Source organism: Vipera berus, assembly GCF_964194415.1.
Source record: "Vipera berus genome assembly, chromosome: 1".
NCBI classification, from domain to species: domain Eukaryota; kingdom Metazoa; phylum Chordata; class Lepidosauria; order Squamata; family Viperidae; genus Vipera; species Vipera berus.
The window spans coordinates 113,129,903-113,150,208 of record NC_138202.1 but is presented as its reverse complement, the minus strand read 5'-3'; the positions used below and the strand labels follow the sequence as shown (position 1 = coordinate 113,150,208).

General features: G+C 41.8%; 1 protein-coding gene across 1 annotated transcript in view; it reads right to left on the bottom strand.

Moving 5' to 3' along the window:
* IGHMBP2 (immunoglobulin mu DNA binding protein 2) overlaps positions 1–20,306 on the bottom strand; it is an 82,292-nt gene that overhangs the window by 37,532 nt on the left and 24,454 nt on the right. The window contains exons 7-8 of the mRNA XM_081345982.1: positions 15,225–15,372; positions 8,608–8,782 (exon numbers count right to left, since the gene is read on the bottom strand). Coding sequence (XP_081202108.1) covers positions 8,608–8,782; positions 15,225–15,372 — 323 coding nt within the window. The remainder of the gene's footprint in view (positions 1–8,607; positions 8,783–15,224; positions 15,373–20,306) is intronic.

Sequence of the window (20,306 nt, the reverse complement as noted above, 5' to 3'; positions counted from 1 at the left end):
AGGACTCAGGGCGGTTTACAAGGCAAAATTTAAAAACAATACAAAATAAAATTAAAATTAAATTAAGTCTAGCCACAAAAATTAAAATCACAATTTAAAAACATTAAACCCCTCAGTCCAGACCAGATAGCTCAAAGAGCCAGGTTTTTAGGTCCCGGCGAAATGAATGAAGGTCGGGGGCAGTCCGGAGTTCCGTTGGCAGTTGATTCCATAGGGCAGGCACGCCGACAGAGAACACTCTCCCCCTGGGGATCGCCCGTCGGCAATCCTTGACCGGTGGTATCCTGAGGAGGCCCTCCCTGTGGGAGTGCACAGGACGATGGGAAATTGACGCTGGCAGCAGGTGCTCCCTTAGATAATCCGGGCCCATGCCATTTAGGGCTTTATAGGTCATCACCAGCACCTTGAATCTCACCTGGAGGGCAACCGGAAGCCAATGCAGCTCGCGGAGAAGAGGTGTTACATGGGAGTATCGGGAGACTCCCATCACAACTCGCGCGGCTGCATTCTGCACCAGCTGAAGCCTCCGAGTGGTCCTCAGGGGCAGCCCCATGTAGAGAGCATTGCAGTAGTCTAGCCGGGAGGTCACGAGCGCATGGGTGACTGTGCGTAGGGCATCTTGGTCCAGATAGGGCCATAACTGGCACACCAGGCGAACCTGGGCAAAAGCCCCCCTGGCCACAGCTCCTATATGATCTTCCAAACTGAGCCGTGAATCCAGGAGGATGCCCAAGTTGCAGGCCCTATCAACAGGGGGTAACACCTCACGCCCCATAGTTAACGATGGAAAAGATTGGTTAGTCTGAGATGCCGGTATGCACAGCCACTCAGTCTTGGCAGGACTGAGACGAAGCCTGTTTCTCCCCATCCAAACCCGGACCACCTCCAGGCAACGGGACATCACGTCGAGGGCATCACTGGTTTGGTTCGGGGTGGAAAGAAAAAGCTGGGTATCATCAGCATACTGATGATACCCCACCCTGAAACCACGAATGAGCTCACCCAGCGGCTTCATATAGATGTTGAACAAGAGGGGAGAGAGGACCAACCCCTGAGGAACTCCACAAATGAGAGGCCTCGGGGCGGACCTCTGCCCTCCCGTCAACACCGACTGCGAGCGGCCCAGGAGGTAGGAGGAGAACCACTGTAAAACAGTGCCCCCCACTCCCAACCCCCTGAGACGCTGCAGTAGGATACCATGGTTGATGGTATCAAAAGCCGCTGAGAGGTCTAATAGGACTAGGACAGAGGAACAACCCCTGTCCCGAGCCCGGCAGAGATCATTCACCAGTGCAACCAATGCCATCTCCGTGCTGTACCCGGTCCTGAAGCCCAATTGGTATGGGTCCAGATAATCAGTTTCCTCCAGGAACAGAGGGAGCTGAAGTGCCACCACGCTCTCAACCACCATTTGAAGATCTATATGAAATTCAAGAGTGTAATAGAAACTCCATGATTTCTTGTGTGTAGATGTACATAGACACATTCCTGCTTTGTTATCCATCCCTTTACACAGAAACATCCACTCTAAGTTTGCATATACCTAACAACTGTTCTGCTAACAGAGTGGCCAACACCTATTGCAAACTCAGTATTGGACAGGTGTAGGAGTACATTTGATAATTGCAACCCTTTTTGAATTTGAAAGAGTGAGCATGAACTCACTCATTTTGAACTTGAAAGTCAAAATGGGTGCATGGGCCTGTATCATAGCGTACTGGTTGAAGTTACTGTTCTTTTTCCCCCACAACTAGACTTCTTTTCTTATTAAGCATGGTTATGAATCAGTTCAGGCCAGGATAATTTCACAAAAACTACAACACCTCACCTTTTTCCAGGGAAGTATTCTTAATGATAGGTTACGAGTATGCACTTTGTTCATTTGAACAATGAATTAAAGATATATGACCAGTCTGGACCAACAAGACCAGTCTACTTTACCATAGAATGTTCTTCTGAGCAATCAAGCTAAGTGTAATAAATAGGCAAATGTTTGCCCATTCAAATATTTATAAATAAAATTTTAATCCATAGTATAAAACGTATGGGACATCCAATACTATATTTTTTTCTTAAAACCCAGTACAATGTCAGTTTTTCACAAGACTTCAACAGGTAGATTGTTAGACAAATTTGAGAGAAATCACAAACAGTGATTAAGTGCCATCAAAGTCATTTTTAACTCCTAGCAACCACAAAATTAGATATTGGGAATAATTCTCCAACTCAGCAATTTATACCATAACGTAAAGACAAAGCAAAAGTAGATTTTTCCCTAGTTCCAAGAGAAGCCTAGTTCTATTTTAAAACTGTACTGGAACTCATAGGTCTCATGATCTGCAGTTGAAGATTGAACTAGGATTTTGTAGCAATATTCTTTCTAGAATAATAACCATGGAGTTGCATATGGCATTAAGATTCAGTGTGCTAGGATGACATTATGGAAAAGTAGTTGGCATGTTAAAGGTGTCTAAACTGAGCAAAGTTGAGTCTTACTTCTAAATTAGGCATGCAATGACACATTCTTCTTCATGTAGAGGTGTTACAGGACAAAGGAAATTTGCACCTAGCAACTTAGATGAAAACGTCATGCTTAAGAAAACCAGTGCAGACATTTGAAATAGATTAGATCCTTGTTAAAGAGGCTTGAAAGGATGCCAATTTTCAAACTGTTGTCCTTTTATCATGCCTCTGCAGGGAGACCAGTAAAGTTGCACCAGGAGCAGAAACTAACATGCACTTTTTTCTCTGCAGCAATTGCTTTTTGTGATTTGAGAAGAAGCAGTGCTTGCTACAGAAGTGGACTTATATATATTTTTTTTCATCCCAGAAGAAATTTTCTGGGAATCTCTGTTTAAATTCTGTGCCCAGTGGTGGGATTCAGCTGGTTCGCACCACTTCAGCAGAACCGGTGGCTAATTTTTTGTTGCCCAGGCCCAGAATGGACTTCTGGAAGTGGCATCCACACAGAGAACCGGTTGTTCACATATCTGAATCCCGTCACTGTCTGTGCCCCCTATGTAAATGCTGAACTTTAAGGGGCAAAAGAAAGGGGAGTGGTCTCCTTAAGACTCTGAACTCGGTTCTATCAGAACACTCAGTTTATAAGGGGCAAAGAAAGGCAGAGATAAGAAAGACATATGGATAAGCATTACAGGTAAAGCAAAATCCAATATATTCTACCAATATGTTACAGCTATGTTTAGTAATCTTGGGAGCAATTTCATTTATAACTATCTCCTTTTGCAAACATGTGATAGTTGCTCTGGAAGCAAAGTTAAAACCTGCTGTTAACAATTTCTGTGTGATACTAATCCTAATTGGAATTAAAAATTCTCTAATTGGAAGAGAAAGAAAAAAGGATTTTAACCCTGTTAGATATGATCAAAGGTTCTCTTAATTCAACAATATGCTTGTCATCACAACCAGTTGCTGCCAGAAAAATCACAATCAGAGCAAATAAGTCAAGATTTCACAGAAAGCTATCAGGATCTAAACGTTACTGGAGTAGATTGGATAAGGATGCAGCAGCAGCAGCAAAATACCCAGCAGTGCCTATTTCAAAGAAATGTTGATGCCTTATATTGATCCTAAAATAACAGATCTCATTCAATTAAGGGCCTATCATTCCTTGCTATACCAAAGAGCTAAAGATATTTCTCTTTTTTGGTTCCTTTGAATCAGTCCTGATTCTTAGGGACTCCCAGGACAAATCCCTGAAGTTGCCAACAATTTTCAGAAGTGGTTTGCCATTGCTTGCTTCCTAGGGCTGAAAGAAGTGACTGGCCAAGCATCACCCAGTTGTGCCTAAGATGGGACTAGAACGCCTGGTCTCCAGATTTCTACACATAGCTGAAATACCAGATGCTGCACATCAGTCTCAAACCTCAGCATTTTCCTCTTTAAACTGTTCTCACTAACATTTAATTAATGAGAAAGATCTTGGATAATTTAAATGTTTGGTTAAAGGAATCAGACCACTGTTGACAGAGGCAAGAATTTTGATTTTTGTACTAAGCAAGGAGTTAAATATAAATGCCTAAATGGCCCCTCCCAACTTTGTGTTCTCTTAGTTGAACATTTCTTGCTACCTTGATCAGCCTACTCCCTATAAACTATGTTGTTATATCTTGTACTGGTATATCCTCCTTTGAATACATCTTCATAGAACAAATTAAGCATTGCCAAAAAGATGAGAAACAGGACAAGGAAGCAATCATCTGGAGATAACCCAGGCAATTCTGGGAGTGCTGAGGAAAGAAGAAAATCATCAGTTGATGCTGCATTATTATTGTCCTCCTATAAAAGCCTCAGAGTTGGGCTGCAATGATAGTAATAATTTGTATAGCAAGAACCCACCATTTCCACAACTGACAAGTTGGCTTTCGCTCCATATATAATTATTTTCTTGCAGTTCACAATCTGTCTTCTTAAACATGATTTTGTGGTTATAATAAGTTAAACTGCCTTATCACTACTACTATTCATCTCTCTAAACATTTCTTTACATTTGAAAAGGCTATCTTGGTCAATATTACATCTATTATTAGTCCAAAATTGTATCTATAGTGGCATAAAGGTAGAAGTATTATGGAGAAACTTAAAAAGGACTTAAGGTGCTGTCCTGGCAGAAACTATTTTACCGATCTGTGCTTTTAGTATAAGTTTATTGGCACTGGGATTATCTTATCTATAAAGCAACAATATATAATCTGTCAGAGAATAAATTTGTACTAGACAGCTGTTTTGGAGTGGCTGGTCTTCAAGGAATCAATGCAATTTTCAGTTGAAACTTCTATTTGCTATTTTATCTGCCAGCAGCACAAAGAATGCTTTACATTACCAATTACGGTATGTGTAGGTTTTCTGAACTAAACTTATTCCTGGCAAGTTTATACACATATGTTTTATGGATGTCTCTCATGCTTAAAATATATGAGAGATCCATAAAACATATGTGCATAAATAATAATAACTGAAGAGTTTCATAGCAAGAGCAGCATATACAAACAATGCACGATTTATAGTTTCTTGCATGCTAATTTTCTGCCGGGAAAGTAGAGAATTACATTCCTGCTTCTGATTTAACATCTTCCAGGGTGCAGTTTAATAAACTGCATGCAATTTATCCTAGCACAGCAAACAGAAAAATTCAAGCAACCTACACATGCGCGCACACACACACCCATGGGAAAATTTACAAAATATAAAACATTGTCAATTAAAATATGAATAGGATCTCAATAAGTCTATGTTGGTAGGAAAAGTTTTAACAAATGTTTCACAGAACGTGGAAGTTTGAAGATCTAGCATGAACTTCATTTGGAATCTTGGTCAAGATATTGCAACACCACGGGTTGCAAGTAGCTCTCAATAAAAACTTATGAAAGGGTAGATTTCTATTGCCATTTCCATACTGATTTCTTTTCACCTACTGTTATCAGTGGGAGTTAATGTAAGCAGGTTTTAGGCAGGTTGTATTTCAGCAACAGTTGCATCTAGATCGTATGTTCTGTGATAAAGAACAGAATGAATTCTTCTGAGTATATCATTATGAATTTTTAACTACTGCAACTACCCTTTCCAGCAATTGATTGTCCAGCCCAGACATTCTCTCCCAAAGTAGTTTTTTTTTTGACTGAACCATGCAAATGGTTACATGATTCCCCACCTGATTTATTATACAAGAAAAATTCTGTAGCTAACAGAAGTTCATTGTCTAGAATTGCAAAGCTCTTTCCATGGGAGTTTGTTCCATTGTGATAATTTCCCTTTATTCCTTCTATGAGTGATGCTTTTTTTTATTTCTAGCACTTGAGACAAGTTCTCTTGTACTGTCAAATTTATCCTCCTCATTGCTTCACGGGCTCGGGCCTTTCTTCTAGAGCAGTTCTACAATTAAATCAATCATTTCAATTTGACTGTTACAATATATTTTAAAGTCAAATATAGACTTGGTTAACATATATTGTTTGATAACAAATGAACTCTGTGGGGTGGTTCTCTTTAATAAATTGTTTCACTTTTGGCAGAAATCTTTGTTACCTGTTAACCAATAATACATAACGCACGCAGATCCTTCAACAACCAGGATTAATCCATATCCAGTAAAATGTAATTAACTGGCTTGGGATATAATTGAAAGCTATAGTTTCATTGAAAGTGGAAGTAATTCATTGAAACACAGTACCGTATATACTTGAGTATAAGCCGACTCGAGTATAAGCCGAGACCCCTAATTTTACCCCCAAAACTGGAAAAAGTTATTGACTCGAGTATAAGCCGAGGCTGGGAAATGCAGCAGCTCACGGTAAATTTCAAAAATAAAAATACAGGTAGATAACAATAAAATTGCTTTAATTGAGGCATGTGGAAAAGAGGGTCAACAAAAAATATATATTAAAAATATAAAATATAAAAAAAATATTAAAATAAAAATATACCGTAAACCCAACTCTAAAAATACTGTAACTAGAGTACAATCAAAATAAAGCTCTATCTGCTCCTCCCCCCCCAAAAAAATATAATTTGACAATATGTATGTGTACCGTACATGCCAGTTGCCAAGTGTCCGACACAAGCCCGATTCAGATTCAGCCCCGTCTGATGCAAATGGTGCAAAGCCACGCGCTCTTCCAGGCCAGACTCTGCAAACAGCATGCCAGAAGCCGCAACCACCGCGGGAACTCTGAGTCCCCGCCTTTCGGCAGCCTGCACGGCCAAGCACATTTTGGCTTTGAGATAGCATTTGCAGACGGAGCAGCCGCCGCGTCTGGAGCCAAGCCCCGCCCAGGAGACGGTTGGCCAGGCGGGCCCGGAAGACACACTAGAGAGCCGGGCTTGGGGCGGCCATGCCGAGGCCGGCTGGCGAGGGCCGCTGCATGGTCTGCGGGCAAGAGGGGCGCCAAGTACCGCTGTTCCGCACTCCGTGACCAGGCAAGCGATTCTTCCGGTCGGCACGGGTCAGGCGGTGCCTCGGCAGGAGCAAAGGTGCTCCCTTCCTACTGCCTGTCGCGGCCTATGGGCGCGACATTCAGCGGGGCCCCTCTTCGCAGCACGCCACACGGGCCTCACCCATCTCCCCATGGACGCGCCTCCCTCGCTATGGGAGCCACCCCCGCCATCCCTGCACACCACAGACGCAGGCCCACCTCGACTCATCGTGAGCCTGCCTTCCGTGCGTCGGCTGCTTCTTCCGACCGTCCGACGCCACGTCCGTCCCTCCAGCGATCGCCGGCCTGGCTCGGAGGCAGGGGAGGCTCACGAAGAGGAGGCTTCTCCCTCCCGTCCGAACCCCGGTGGCGACGGCGACAGCGGCGGCTCAGCTCCAAGCCATTCCGTCCCCTCCCCCGATCCGATGAGTGATTGACACACCAATGCCCAGCAGCTGGCCAGCGCGCGCGTGCACAGGACAACTCTGCTGGGTTTTGTGCGGTGCCAGCGGGCTCCGCGGCGTCCTTGACCAGGACCGGACCCATCCGGGCTGCAGTGCCTAGACGCAGTGTGGGCTGGGAAGTTTGGCGGCGACATGCTGGCTGGGAGGCGGCTTCGGAGCGCGTTGCCGGGGACCGCAGATCAGAGAGGTGAATAATATTTTCCGGCGTATAAGACGACCCGGCGTATAAGACGACCCCCCAACTTTTGAGACGATTTTCATGGGTTAAAAAGTCGTCTTATACGCCAGAAAATACGGTAAGTTCTTTTTTTTTGTTCACTGGAGTATAAGCCGAAGTGGATTTTTCAGCCCAAAAAGTGGGCTGAAAAATTCGGCTTATACTCAAGTATATACGGTATATAGTTTAAGAATGGAAAAAGCCAGTTGAAAAATCTATCGCGAGTGAGCAAGGTAGCAACTACTTTGCTATAACAGACAAATGAATAATGGGCTCCTTTAAATAGGTCAAGGCTAGGAGATCTGTAGCATTTCAAAAGTGTTTGCTGCAGTGCTATCCAGCTTACAGTATTGAATGAGAAGGAATGTTCAGAGTTATAGTTCCTCAATTTCTGGAAGCCTACATGCTTTTATGTAAGACATACAGCTACAAAACAGTTATGGAGATTATACTGGGCCCACTTAAGTGTGCGGGTGTAGCAAAAAAAAAATAATTCCATCATTTCTTTTCATTTTTCATCACTGTTCTTGTTTAAGAGAAATTCCCAAACTGTGCACAAAGAAAAATAAATTCAGTTCAACCATCCCCTCAGCAGAAGACTTCTGAAGTGTGGATATCTCAAATGATTGGACTGTAATATAAGATTAACCATGGCAAATATTTGCTTTCTTCTAATCTACAAATATATTCAAGTCTTATTTCTTATTCTTTCACAAGGTGTATTCTTCAGTTCAGGAGTGAGTTCTGTTAATAATTTATAGCTCAAAGAATAATTGCTTCTCTATTATTTTAAGTTAGTTGCTTTAAGTTTTCTACTTTATAATAAGCAGCTGACATACATAGCCAAAATTCATTAAAAAACAAGGAAGGTTATCTCTACCTGCTGTGCAATTAAATACAAAGATGGGTATTCTAATTGACATGCCGTTTTCCAGATAGGCTTTTTCCCAGCACCTTTAAAATAATTAATTGGTAATCGAGGACATTTTCTTACTTGTGAGAGATGATTGTGGGAGGCAGCTGTTTGTGATCACCAGCCAGGATACACTTCCTAACTTTCAGCAGTGGGATCCAACAGCTTGCTTCAAGAGCTTGAGAACATTCATCAATTACCACAAGATCGAAGTGGTTCTCAGGAAGAAGCTTCAACGGACCATCAGAAGAAGCACCTAAGTAAAAACAAGATTAAGAACTACACTGAGCCTTTCAGCACTGCAAAAATGGAAAAGGACTAGTTGTCTTAAAAAATTGTGTCTTCTGATCCCTTGGTACTTTCTGAGTGTGGTTGCTTGCTTGCAGATATTTCATTACCTGACTAGCACCTTTATCTTACCTATATATACACACACACATACACACACACACACACACACACACACACACACATACAAAAAAGCATTTAGTCAGCCACCAATTGTGCAAGTTCTCCCACTTAAAAAGATGAGAGAGGCCTGTAATTTTCATCATAGGTATACCTCAACTATGAGAGACAAAATGGGGGGAAAGAATCCAGGAAATCACATTGTAGGATTTCTAATGAATTAATTTGTACATTCCTCGGTAAAATAAGTATTTGGTCACCTACAAACAAGCAAGATTTCTGGCTCTCTCAGACCTGTAACTTTTTCTTTAAGAGGCTCCTCTGTCCTCCACTCGTTACCTGTATGAATGGCACCTGGTTGAACTTGTTATCAGTATAAAAGACACCAGTCCACAACCTCAAACAGTCACACTCCAAACTCCACTATGGCCAAGACCAAAGAGCTATCGAAGGACACCAGAAACAAAATTGTAGACCTGCACCATGCTGGGAAAACTGAATTTGCAATAGGCAAGCAGCTTGGTGTGAAGAAATCAACTGTGGGAGCAATTATTAGAAAATGGAAGACATACAAGACCACTGATAATCTCTCTCGTTCTGGGGCTCCACGCAAGATCTCACCCCATGGGGTCAAAATGATCACAAGAACGGTGAGCAAAAATCCCAGAACCACAGGGGGGAACTAGTGAATGACCTGCAGAGAGCTGGGACCAAAGTAACAAAGGCTACCATCAGTAACACACTACGCCGCCAGGGACTCAAATCCTGCAGTGCCAGACGTGTCCCCCTGCTTAAGCCAGTACATGTCCGGGCCCGTCTGAAGTTTGCTAGAGAGCATTTGGATGATCCAGTACAGGATTGGGAGAATGTCATATCAACTTATGTAACACATAGAAAATTACAAAAATGAAGACTTTGAATAAAATAAAAAATTATAGTTCTCAAAATAGTAGATTATTCCCAAATGAATGGAGCAGTGGCAATCTAGTGGAAAAATAGCAGGACTGAGATAACAGTGTCAAGGTAGGTCTGGGACTGATCAAGCTTTGGTTACAGAGGTGTCCCATCTTGTTTCTTCTCTTAGCCTGGCTAGCTAAGCTGGAAGGAAGGATGTGTGAATGAGTGAGCTTTTAGTTCAGAAAGTAAACAGTAAAAGTTGCAAGTCTGCATTTGTGTCTATGTGTCTGAGTTTTGGGACGAAGGACAAGTAGTCCTGGAGATGTCATAACATTCTCTTTATAGCCTTCTGAGGTTGCACACACACAACAGTTTAAAACATAAGAAAAATATTTAAAGAATAGTTATACAGGTTAGCTGGACTTATGATTACTGATCACACACTATTTGGTCTGTGTTTTGGGTTGCATGTAAATTACGCAAGTCCTGGTTTATTCCAGTTTAACCATTCTGGGAAAATCCTATTGTATTGAGCTCAGTTAATTAAAAGCCAGTGCTGTTCCTTGGGTAAAAGCAATTAAGTTTGCCTGCTGAGCATAGCAATAAAGTGACAAGATTGGGTTGCACCAAATAACCTTGCAGAAGAGAGAAGGCAACAATGATTTCTACCTTCAGTTATAAAAACTGGGTAATTGCTCCAAGGGGAACATGCTTCTAAAAAAAGCGGTGGGTGGGTAGGTGGAGAAAGAATCTACTGCAGAGAAATTGATGATTCAACAATGTAAATCTTCATTCTTGACCGATGTCTATGCCACTGATTTCAAACCAATTCATTTGCAGAAAATATGTAACTATATGTAGCCTGAACACATATGCAGTTTATGCTTATAAAGGGAATAATAATAATAATAATAATAATAATAATAATAATAATAATAAGAAGAAGAAGAAGAAGAAGAAGAAGAAGAAGAAGTAGTAGTAGTTGGAAGGGACCTTGGAGGTCATCTAGTCCAACCCCCTGCTCAGGCAGGAAACCCTATACCATTTCAGGCAAATGGCTGTCCAGTCTCTTCTTAAAAACCTCCAGTGTTGGAGCATTCACCACCTCTGGAGGCAGGTTGTTCCACTGGTTAATTGTTCTAACTGTAGGAAGTTTCTCTTTAGTTCTAGGTTGCTTCTCTCCTGGATTAGTTTCCATCCGTTGCTTCTTGTCCTGCCTTCAGGTTCTTTGGAGAATAGCTTGACTCCCTCTTCTTTGTGGTAGCCCCTGAGATATTGGAACACTGCTATCATGTCACCCCTCACCCTTCTCTTCGTTAAACTAGACATACCCAATTCCAGCAACCGTTCCCTATATGTTTTAGCCTCCAGTCCCCCAATCATCTTTGTTGCTCTTCTCTGTACCCTTTCTAGAGTCTCGACATCTTTTTTACATCGTGGTGACAAAAAGCTGATTGTAGATATATGTATACACATCCATGCGTAAATGTACAAAGACACACACACACACACACACAAATATACAAGCATCCATACATAAGCAAATGGAAAAGTGCTGAGTCATCTATTCCCAATTGCCTTTTAACAAATAAAACAATTTTGCATTTTGTCTCTAAAACCACAATGTTTGATATTTTGCTTCTGACAACCAGTGCAAACCAGGTTTCCAGTGGTGGGATTCAGCCAGTTTGCACCAGTTCAGCAGAACCGGTAGCTATTTTTTTTGTTGCCCAGGCCCAAAATGGACTTCCGGAAGCAGCATCCACACAGAGAACCGATTGTTCACATATTTGAATCCCACCACTGCAGGTTTCTATGAAAAAAGCTAAAGCAGAAAAGGATTCCTTTGCTTGTCGTAATAGCCCCACATTTTTGGAAAACATGTTATTTAAAAACCTGGGTGGTGGATCTAGTTATTGGACCAAGCACCTCAAAACAATCTAGATTAGAATCAAAATAGAGCTGGAAGGGACCTTGGAGGTCTTCTAGTCCAGCCACCTGCTCAAGCAGGAGTCCCTATATCATTTCAGACAAGTGGCTGTCCAGTCTCTTCTTAAAAACCTCAAGTGATGAAGTACCCACGTCTGAAGGCAAGCTGTTCCACTGGTTAATTATCCTCACTGTTAGGAAGTTTCTCCTTAATTCCAGGTTGCTTCTCTCCTTGATTAGTTTCCATGTGTTATTTCTTGTCTTGCCTTCTGGTGCTTTGGAAAATAAATTGACCCTCTCCTACTTGTGGCAGCCTCTCAAATACTAGAATACTGCTATCCTGTCCTCCCTAGTCCTTCTTTTTTCTAGATTGGCCATTCCCAAATCCTGCAACCTTTAGTCATCTTAGTTGCTCTTCTTTGCATTTTTTCCCCAAAATCTCAACAGTTTTTAATAATTTAATAATTTAATTTGTATACCGCCCTTCTCCCGAAGGACTCAGGGCGGTGAACAGGGCAATACATAATAAAAACAGAATACAAAAATTAAAAAGCCATTAAACCATTATGCCCATAAAATTAATACATATTAAAATTAAAACTATTTATAAAAACCCAACCCCATCCCGTCAGACCAGGCCAGCTTGTTCGAAAAAGAAGGTTTTGAGATCGCGCCGGAAGGATAATGTGGTGACCAAAACTGGATGCAGTATTCCAGATGTGGCCTTACGAAGGCTTTATAAAGCGGTACTAATACTTCATGTGATCTTGATTCTATGCCTCTGTTTATACAATCAAGGATTGTATTAGCTTTTTTGGCTGCTGCTGCACACTACTGACTCATTTTTAAGTGATTGTCCACTAGGACTCTAAGGTCCCTCTCACAGTTAGTTTTTCAGCCAGGTTTCGCCCAATTTGTACTTGTAACTTTGGTTTTTCCTGCCCAGCTGTAAAACCTTGCTTTTCTCCACATTTAATATCATTTTGTTGGGTAGGGCCCAGTGTTCAAGTCTATCAAGATCTTTTTGGATTCTGAGCTTGTCTTCTGGGGTGCTGACTATTCCTGCCAGCTTAGTATCAGCTGCAAATTTGATGAGATCCCTTTCTATTCCTTCATCTAAGTCATTTATGAAGATATTGAAGAGTACTGGGCCTAAGACAGAACCTCGTGGTACCCCACTATTTACTTCCCTCCATGTAGTTGTAGTACCATTGAGGACTACTCGTTGAGTACAGTTTGTCAGCCAGTTACAAATCCATCTGGTGATGATGCTGTCTATCCCACATTTTTCTAGCTTACCAAGAAGTAAGTTGTGGTCTACTTTGTCAAATGCCTTGCTGAAGTCTAAATATACTATGTCCACAGAGTTTCGCTGGTCTACTAATTTAATCACTTTGTCAAAGAATGAAATAAGATTGGTTTGGCATGATCTGTTTTTAACAAACCCACGCTGGCTACCAGTTATAACTTTGTTTCTAAATATTTACAGATCTGTTTTTGATTATTTTTTCCCCAGTATCTTCCCAGGTATTGATGTCAGGCTGATTGGTCTGTAGTTTCCTGGGTCTTTTTTCCTTTTTTGAAGATATGAACCACATCAGCTCTTTTCCAATCCTCTGCTAGTTCCCCAGTGCTCCAAGATTTTTTAAAGATATGGTGCAATGGCTCTGAGATAACATCTGCCTTCACAACTCTGGGATGTAATCCATCAGGTCCCCGTGATTTATATTCATCAAGGTCAGACAGGTGTTCTCTTAAAGTTTCAACAGAGGTTGGGAGAAAAGGTTATTTGCAGGTCATCTGACTGAGTATTCACAGCAATTAAAATCCACACAAAACTGTGGACATGGTTGGAGACCTGCCACTTGTAGATAATTCCCTTTCCTGGGCTGGCTGTAAAGGTGTGGACAATACATGTTGACTTTTACCACACTAAATGAGGACCCAGATTGTTGGGGGCAATTAAGCTGACTTTGTAATAATGCTGCTTGGGGTGTGTGTGAAAGCCCTAATAAGCGGGCATATACATAGAATGAAGGCTACTGCTAAGCTTGTAAGCCGCCCTGAGTCTTCGGAGAAGGGCGGGATATAAATGGAATTAAAATAAAAAAATAAATAATTGCAGAGATGGTGTCTGCCTCTGAAGAAGTGAATACCACTTTGTATGAAGTAGCCTGTCCCTCTGCAAATGAACATGGTCTTTTTTTAAGGACATCGCTTAAAGTAGGATGAACAGAATAGGACTGAGTAACACCATTCTCAGGCCTTGGAACCTTCCCAGGAGAAGTAAATTAAATCAACAAAGGAGTATGATTTTATGCCTTCTATTAGATTGTTGACTAAAGTATTTCTTTTAAATAACATCCAGAGCTTGCCCAGAATTCTCTGATATGAGAAATTTCAGAGCAGAAGGGGAATATAATTTTCAGTAAGAAATTGGAATTGATATTAGTTCATAAATCAACTTTGTACATTAGGTATTTTAATGTATATTCTTTACACAAAATTATCTGCAAGGTTTCCTGAAAATTATCCTTATGGGACCAGAAGCAGTTCCCCAAACATAAATAATTGCAGTCTGGTTGAGAGTCCTCTCCAAGAGGCTGGGTGTGCACTTGGAAACAAAAACAAATTCCCCCCTTTGCTGGTTCAAGGGCTTAATTATGCCTATAAATAATGCATAAATACCTTTCCTTCATTAAATGGAGCAAGAAAGCTGCAAGGCATGCTTTGTAAAACGTGAGCAGCAGAATTTGTCTGCTGTTCAAATTCACACAGTATTGATTAGTTACCAAATCGTCCAGTTGCAGAATAAAACCTGATGATCAAAAGAAAAAAAGGTAAAATTGGGCAGCAAGACTGGAGACCCAGTTTGGTCTAAGTCAGGGGTAGGCAACCTGGGCTCTTTTATGACTCATGGACTTCAACTCCCAGAATTCCTGAGCCAGCCAAGCTGGCTCAGGAATTCTGGGAATTGAAGTCCATGAGTCATAAAAGAGCCAAGGTCGAAAGCAGGAAAGTGTCTCATCTTAGCCTTGAAAACCAGCTGGGTGACTTTAGCCTGCTCTCTCCCTCCTCTCTCTCTCTCTCTCTCTCTCTCTCTCTCTCTCTCTCTCTCTCTCTCTCTCTCTCTCTCCCTCTCTCTCCCTCCCTCCCTCCCTCTTAGCACAACCCACCTCACAGGGTTCTTGTTGTGGAAAAAAATAGAGGAGGAAGATGTGTTGGGTGTTTGAGCTACAGGGAAAAAATAATAAAGAGGGATACAAATAAATAAATAATAAATACAGTGCACTGTTTACTATTTATGTTTATAGATACTGGGGTAAGAAACAGTTCAAAGACATACCTCTGCAGTTGGGGAGTTTCAGTCTAAGTAGATTACAGTTAAAAACAGAACAGTTCTATCGGTAATAGGTAATCATTTGATTAAACCTTACAGGCAAATCTAGAAAAATTCTCTTAACCTGTGTTCGTTGCCAGAATGACACGAGCTTTTTGCAAGGTTTCAGACATAGCCATTTCTTCTCGTTCCTTCAGTTCCTTTCTCAGTATCTTAATTTCATTTAAAAAATGTTTTCTCTCTCCTTTGTCTTGGGTCTTCCTGGTTTTCATCTGCAGAAGAGAGACATTGATCTCAGCACAGCACATATTTACTAGTCAAGGCAATTGTAAAACAGCAGTATTTCTCTGATAAAGTGCCATTAAAGGTAAAGGTAAAGGTTCCCCCGCACATGCGTGCTAGTCGTTTCCGACTCTAGGGGCCGGTGCCCATCTCCGTTTCATAGCCGAAGAGCCAGCGCTTGTCCGAGGGCGTCTCCGTGGTCATGTGGCCGGCATGACTAGACGCCAAAGGCGCACGGAACGCTGTTACCTTCCCACCGTAGTGGTCCCTATTTTTCTACTTGCATTTTTACGTGCTTTCGAACTGCTAGGTTGGCAGAAGCTGGGACGAGTAACAGGCGCTCACTCTGCTACGCGGCACTCGGGATTCGACCCGCCAAACTGCCGACCTTCCGATCGACAAGCTCAGCGTCCTAACCCACTGAGCCACCGCATCCCTAAAGTGCCATTAGAACACCACAAATGCTTTTGGGCGGATCTTCTCCAATCTGACCCCCCCAACTGACTGGGGACAATGGGAGTTGTAGTTTAGTATGAACATATGACCAGTTGATAATAGCATTCATTAAATTCTTGATATTTTTAAATGTAAACCTGTTTTTCTGCTTATATAAATATTCAAAGCAGCTTACAATAATAAAAAAACACTACTGTATAATTAATTCTGCATAATAAAAATCAAAATGAAAATCAGTATCGCTGAAAGCAATTAACAGTCAAAAGTCAAAACTGAAAGAGGGATTTATTTGCCATTTTCCTAAATAATGGAAGAAGAGGAGCCAAATATTAGAGCGATGCTTCTCAATCAGAGCAGCTTTAAAATGTGTAGCCTTTCCTAGGCAGCATGCTGGTGAGTTGAAGTCCACACATCTTAAAGTTGTTGAAATAAAAAACATTCAGGTAGTATTCATTTAACAACCACAATCGAGACTGGAATCTTGGTTATTGAGCAAAGCGGACACTAAGGGAGAAACCCACCTGGGTCCTTCACTCAATAACAGTGATCCCAGCACTCTTGTTGAGGTCATTAAATGATTTTACAAGTGAAGCAAATAGAGACTCTCACAATGCCTGTGAAGGGATTTGGGGCTCCATGCTTGCTTGGATTTTGGCTGCCCAACTTCAAGCAGGCACAAAGTTGGCCATTCTTCTTGGGATAGAGGGATTTTGGGGTCCATGTGTGATTGAATTTCAGTTGCCAAGGTTCAAGCTGGCACAGATCAGCAAGGAGCTCTTTCATCCAACCTCCAGAGATGAGAGGGAGTGCTTTTGTTAGTCAGCAGCAGTTTTCAATCTTTCCTGCTGGCTTCCCCATCGACTCTCTGGCGAAGCTGGTAGGGAAGATCGCAAGTGACAATCACATGAGGGAGGGATCATATCACCTTGGCAGGGATGTAGCATTTTGAGGTAGCTGGAAATGTTTTACTTTTTTGAGGCCTTTGTCATTTTGACCTATTGTTAAGCAACTGGTCATTAAGCAAGGACTTCCTGCACTGCAATGGAATAAACATTCTATAGTCTGGAGCCCACAAAAGGCCCATTCCTGAAAAGAAGAACTGAGTTGTCTGTGGCAGTGGGAACTCCTTCAAAAGAGGCTCTTTTGCCATGTGGGCAAGTTCATACTGGTATCGTCTCCCAAGTAATCAAAACCATGCTGTCAGGCTCACACAGCTGGGTCTCCGTGGTGACCAGGTGGGAGGGGCCTGGCTGAGGGCTCTGCGGAGCCTCAAGAGAGATTCAAAGTTTCATATCATCTTAAATTATGTCCAATAGACAACTGGCAACCAATACAGATTTTTTCCCCCTACACAGTGATCCTATACTTTGCACCAGTTCTTTTTCTGAACATTTTAAGGATGAGGCAAATCAAAAAGGGTTGGAGGGAAAAAAATACAGTTCTCAGAGGCAGGGTGAAAAGTGAAAGAGATAGATTTTAGAATACAAAGGAGTTATTTAAAAAGAAGTTGCCAAAATGCTAGTCATTTGCTCTAATTCTTTTTAGTTTAAAGTGATCTTCTTGTTTCTTACAAAAGAGCACAAATGAAACTTGCTACACTATGAGGCATCATCGTTACCAGGAGAACTAAGGGAGGACTGGAGGCCACTGTCCCTGTACTCCTCTTTATAGTCTCTGTGTATAAATTATAAATCCCTTGTACTCCTCTGAATAATTAATTTTGGCCCAATCAAGAAAACTATTGAAAATGACTTCGAGGATCCTAGCAATGGTGAGTGTGATGCAAATGCAGCTGACCTTCCATTTAGGGAGAGCCAATCAATCCTTGACTTAAATACCTTTCATTCTTCACCCTTACAAGTTCTCTAGGGATGTAGTACAGCTATAATATATTGCATGTCTCTACAGAAGTTTGCAGCTGAGCTATTCGTGGTGAACAGATTACTCTCAAAATTTCCCAAACCTCATCTTTTATTAAAATCAATTTTCTAGCCCTGAAAAAGGACAAAGCCAACAATAAAAATAACATTAAACTTTATAGAAAATCTTAAGCTGAACAGTATTAAAAAGTGCCACTGAAAACAGTCATGGTGCTGAGCACAGCAGAATTTGAAAAATAGCAAATAAGCAAGCCACTTAGTATTTTCTCCTTTCAACCCTCACATAAATGCCTCTTTTTTTCCCTGTGTGCTTTGCAGGTAGTCCTCAACTTATGGTTATACATTTAACAACCATCTGAAGTTACGACAGTACTGAAAAAAGTGATTAACTGTCCGTCACACTTATGACAGTCACAGTGTCCCCCTAATCATATGATCAAAATTTGGGCTCTTGGCAGCCAGCGTGTATTTGTGACAGCTGCAGTGTCCTGGGGCTGTGGGATCGCCATTTATGACCTTCCCAGGGGGCTTCCAAGAAGCAAAGTCAATGGGAAAAGCTGAATTTGGTTAACGAGATGATTTTCTCAACACCCACAGCGATTCACTTAACAAGTATGGCATAAAAAGATTGTAAAATCAGGGGCAACTCACTTAAATATTAATGCTTAGCAACATAAAATTCTGCTCCTGACTGTAGCCATAAGTTGAGGACTATCTCTATCTTGTATATGCACAAAAATGAGTAATCAGAAACCTCAGTCAATCAAAAGCGTACGTTGAATAGGCAAACCCCCGAAATACACACTGGCCTCTACTTTCCTCCTCATTCCATTATATGGTAAATACACATATCCCAGGTGGCTACACAAACAGGCAAAAGAAACCATCAGGACTTCATATGCAAGCGTGTACATCTGTGATGGATTACAGCCCTGCCTTTTCATTAGAGTGTACAAAACCTCTAGCATTTTGGAAACTCTGGTCTCCAGAGGTTGCTGAGTGTGTGTGTAGTGTGTAAACTGGCAGTGGATAACCTCCCAGCACAGAGATTATAATGGAGTTATTGCTAATTTCTGCAAGGTGGTCGTGCACAACAGACAATAATTTGAATTATGATAGACTTCAAACAGTGCCATATTTAAAGTAAATGTGAAATAGAAAATTAAATAAAGAAGATGCACCAATTTTACAAGGCAAATGGGGTGGAAAGAGAGGAAAATGGAGAGACCTCTTACTTTCTGGCCTTTTTTCCTATCAGTTACAAGTTGTAATGCTATCCATATAATGTAAAATTGCAATCTCTGTTTGGAGAGTCTCAAAGAAATAGAGAAATGGGGGAGACCGATACATGTCAATGGGCCTTTCGTGAAGAAGACCTCTTATTTGTTCTAAATTATTCTAAATCAGGGGTGTCAAACTCAATTTCATTGAGGGCCGCATCAGCATTGCGGTTGCCCTCAGGGGGCCAGGTGGGTATGGCCAGGGTGGGCGTGGCCTACTGGGTGGGCGTGGCTAGAGTGTGTATGGCCTACTGGGTGGGCGTGGCCAGCTCTACATCGTTCGCATCAAGGGTGCCTATGGGGGCCTGGGCAGGAGTGGGACAGATCTGAGGGTCTCTGGCAGAAGGAAGGTCTCTGGGCCAGGGCCAAGGCAGTGGGGGCCGTTCCCTCACTGTTTTCAGGATGGCTTCGTGGGCCGCATGAAACCACTTCGTGGGCCGGATCCGCGCCCCCCCCCGGGCCTTGTGTTTGACATGTCTGTTCTAAATGATTTATTCTAAACTCAGCTAAATGATTCAGCCTTGACCTGGCCTTAATCGTGGAAGCAAACGTAAAAGGCAGTGTTGCCACAGATCACACCAAGTTCCAGTAAGGAAGAGCTTATGCTGTTCCCTCCTTGGTTCTTAGGAATTCCATAAAGTTCAGAAAATACCTAGATTAATGTCAGTTCCTTCCTGCTCCTTCCAAGCCCTTGAAACTGCTCCCTTCACCATCCTTAACATTTATTAAACAGTATCTGTTCATTCTTTCTTGTCTTTAAAAAAAGTGTAACTAGCAAGTTAAAATTATTAGACAGTAGGGAGCTCTCCCCTAACAGCCCATCTCCTCCTCTTTCCGCTCAGAAAGGGGAACAGTTTGAAAAGTGGCTTTCCCACCAGCCCAATGTATTAAAATTAAGTTAAATAAACATTTCAAGTCACATGGGTGTGCTGAGAGCCGTTTGAGACCCCTGCATTGTCAATCCTGACCGTACTTTAATTCTGGATTTATCGGCCAAGTATGGCTCCTTCTGTTATTCATTCATTCATTCATTCATTCATTCATTCATTCATTCATTCATTCATTTATGGGACTTATATCCCGCCCTATCTCCCGAAGGACTCAGGGCGGCTAACAATAACATATAACAGAAATTAAGATAAAATTAAAATTAAAGTCATCTGTGCAATAAATTAAAATTAAAAATTAAAAATAAATTAAAAATTGTAAACATAATTAAAATGCCTGTCAGTCCAGGTCAGCCAGGTGGAAAAGGAGTGTTTTGAGGCCGCGGCGAAAGGACCGGAGATCTTGGGCCATCCGAAGCTC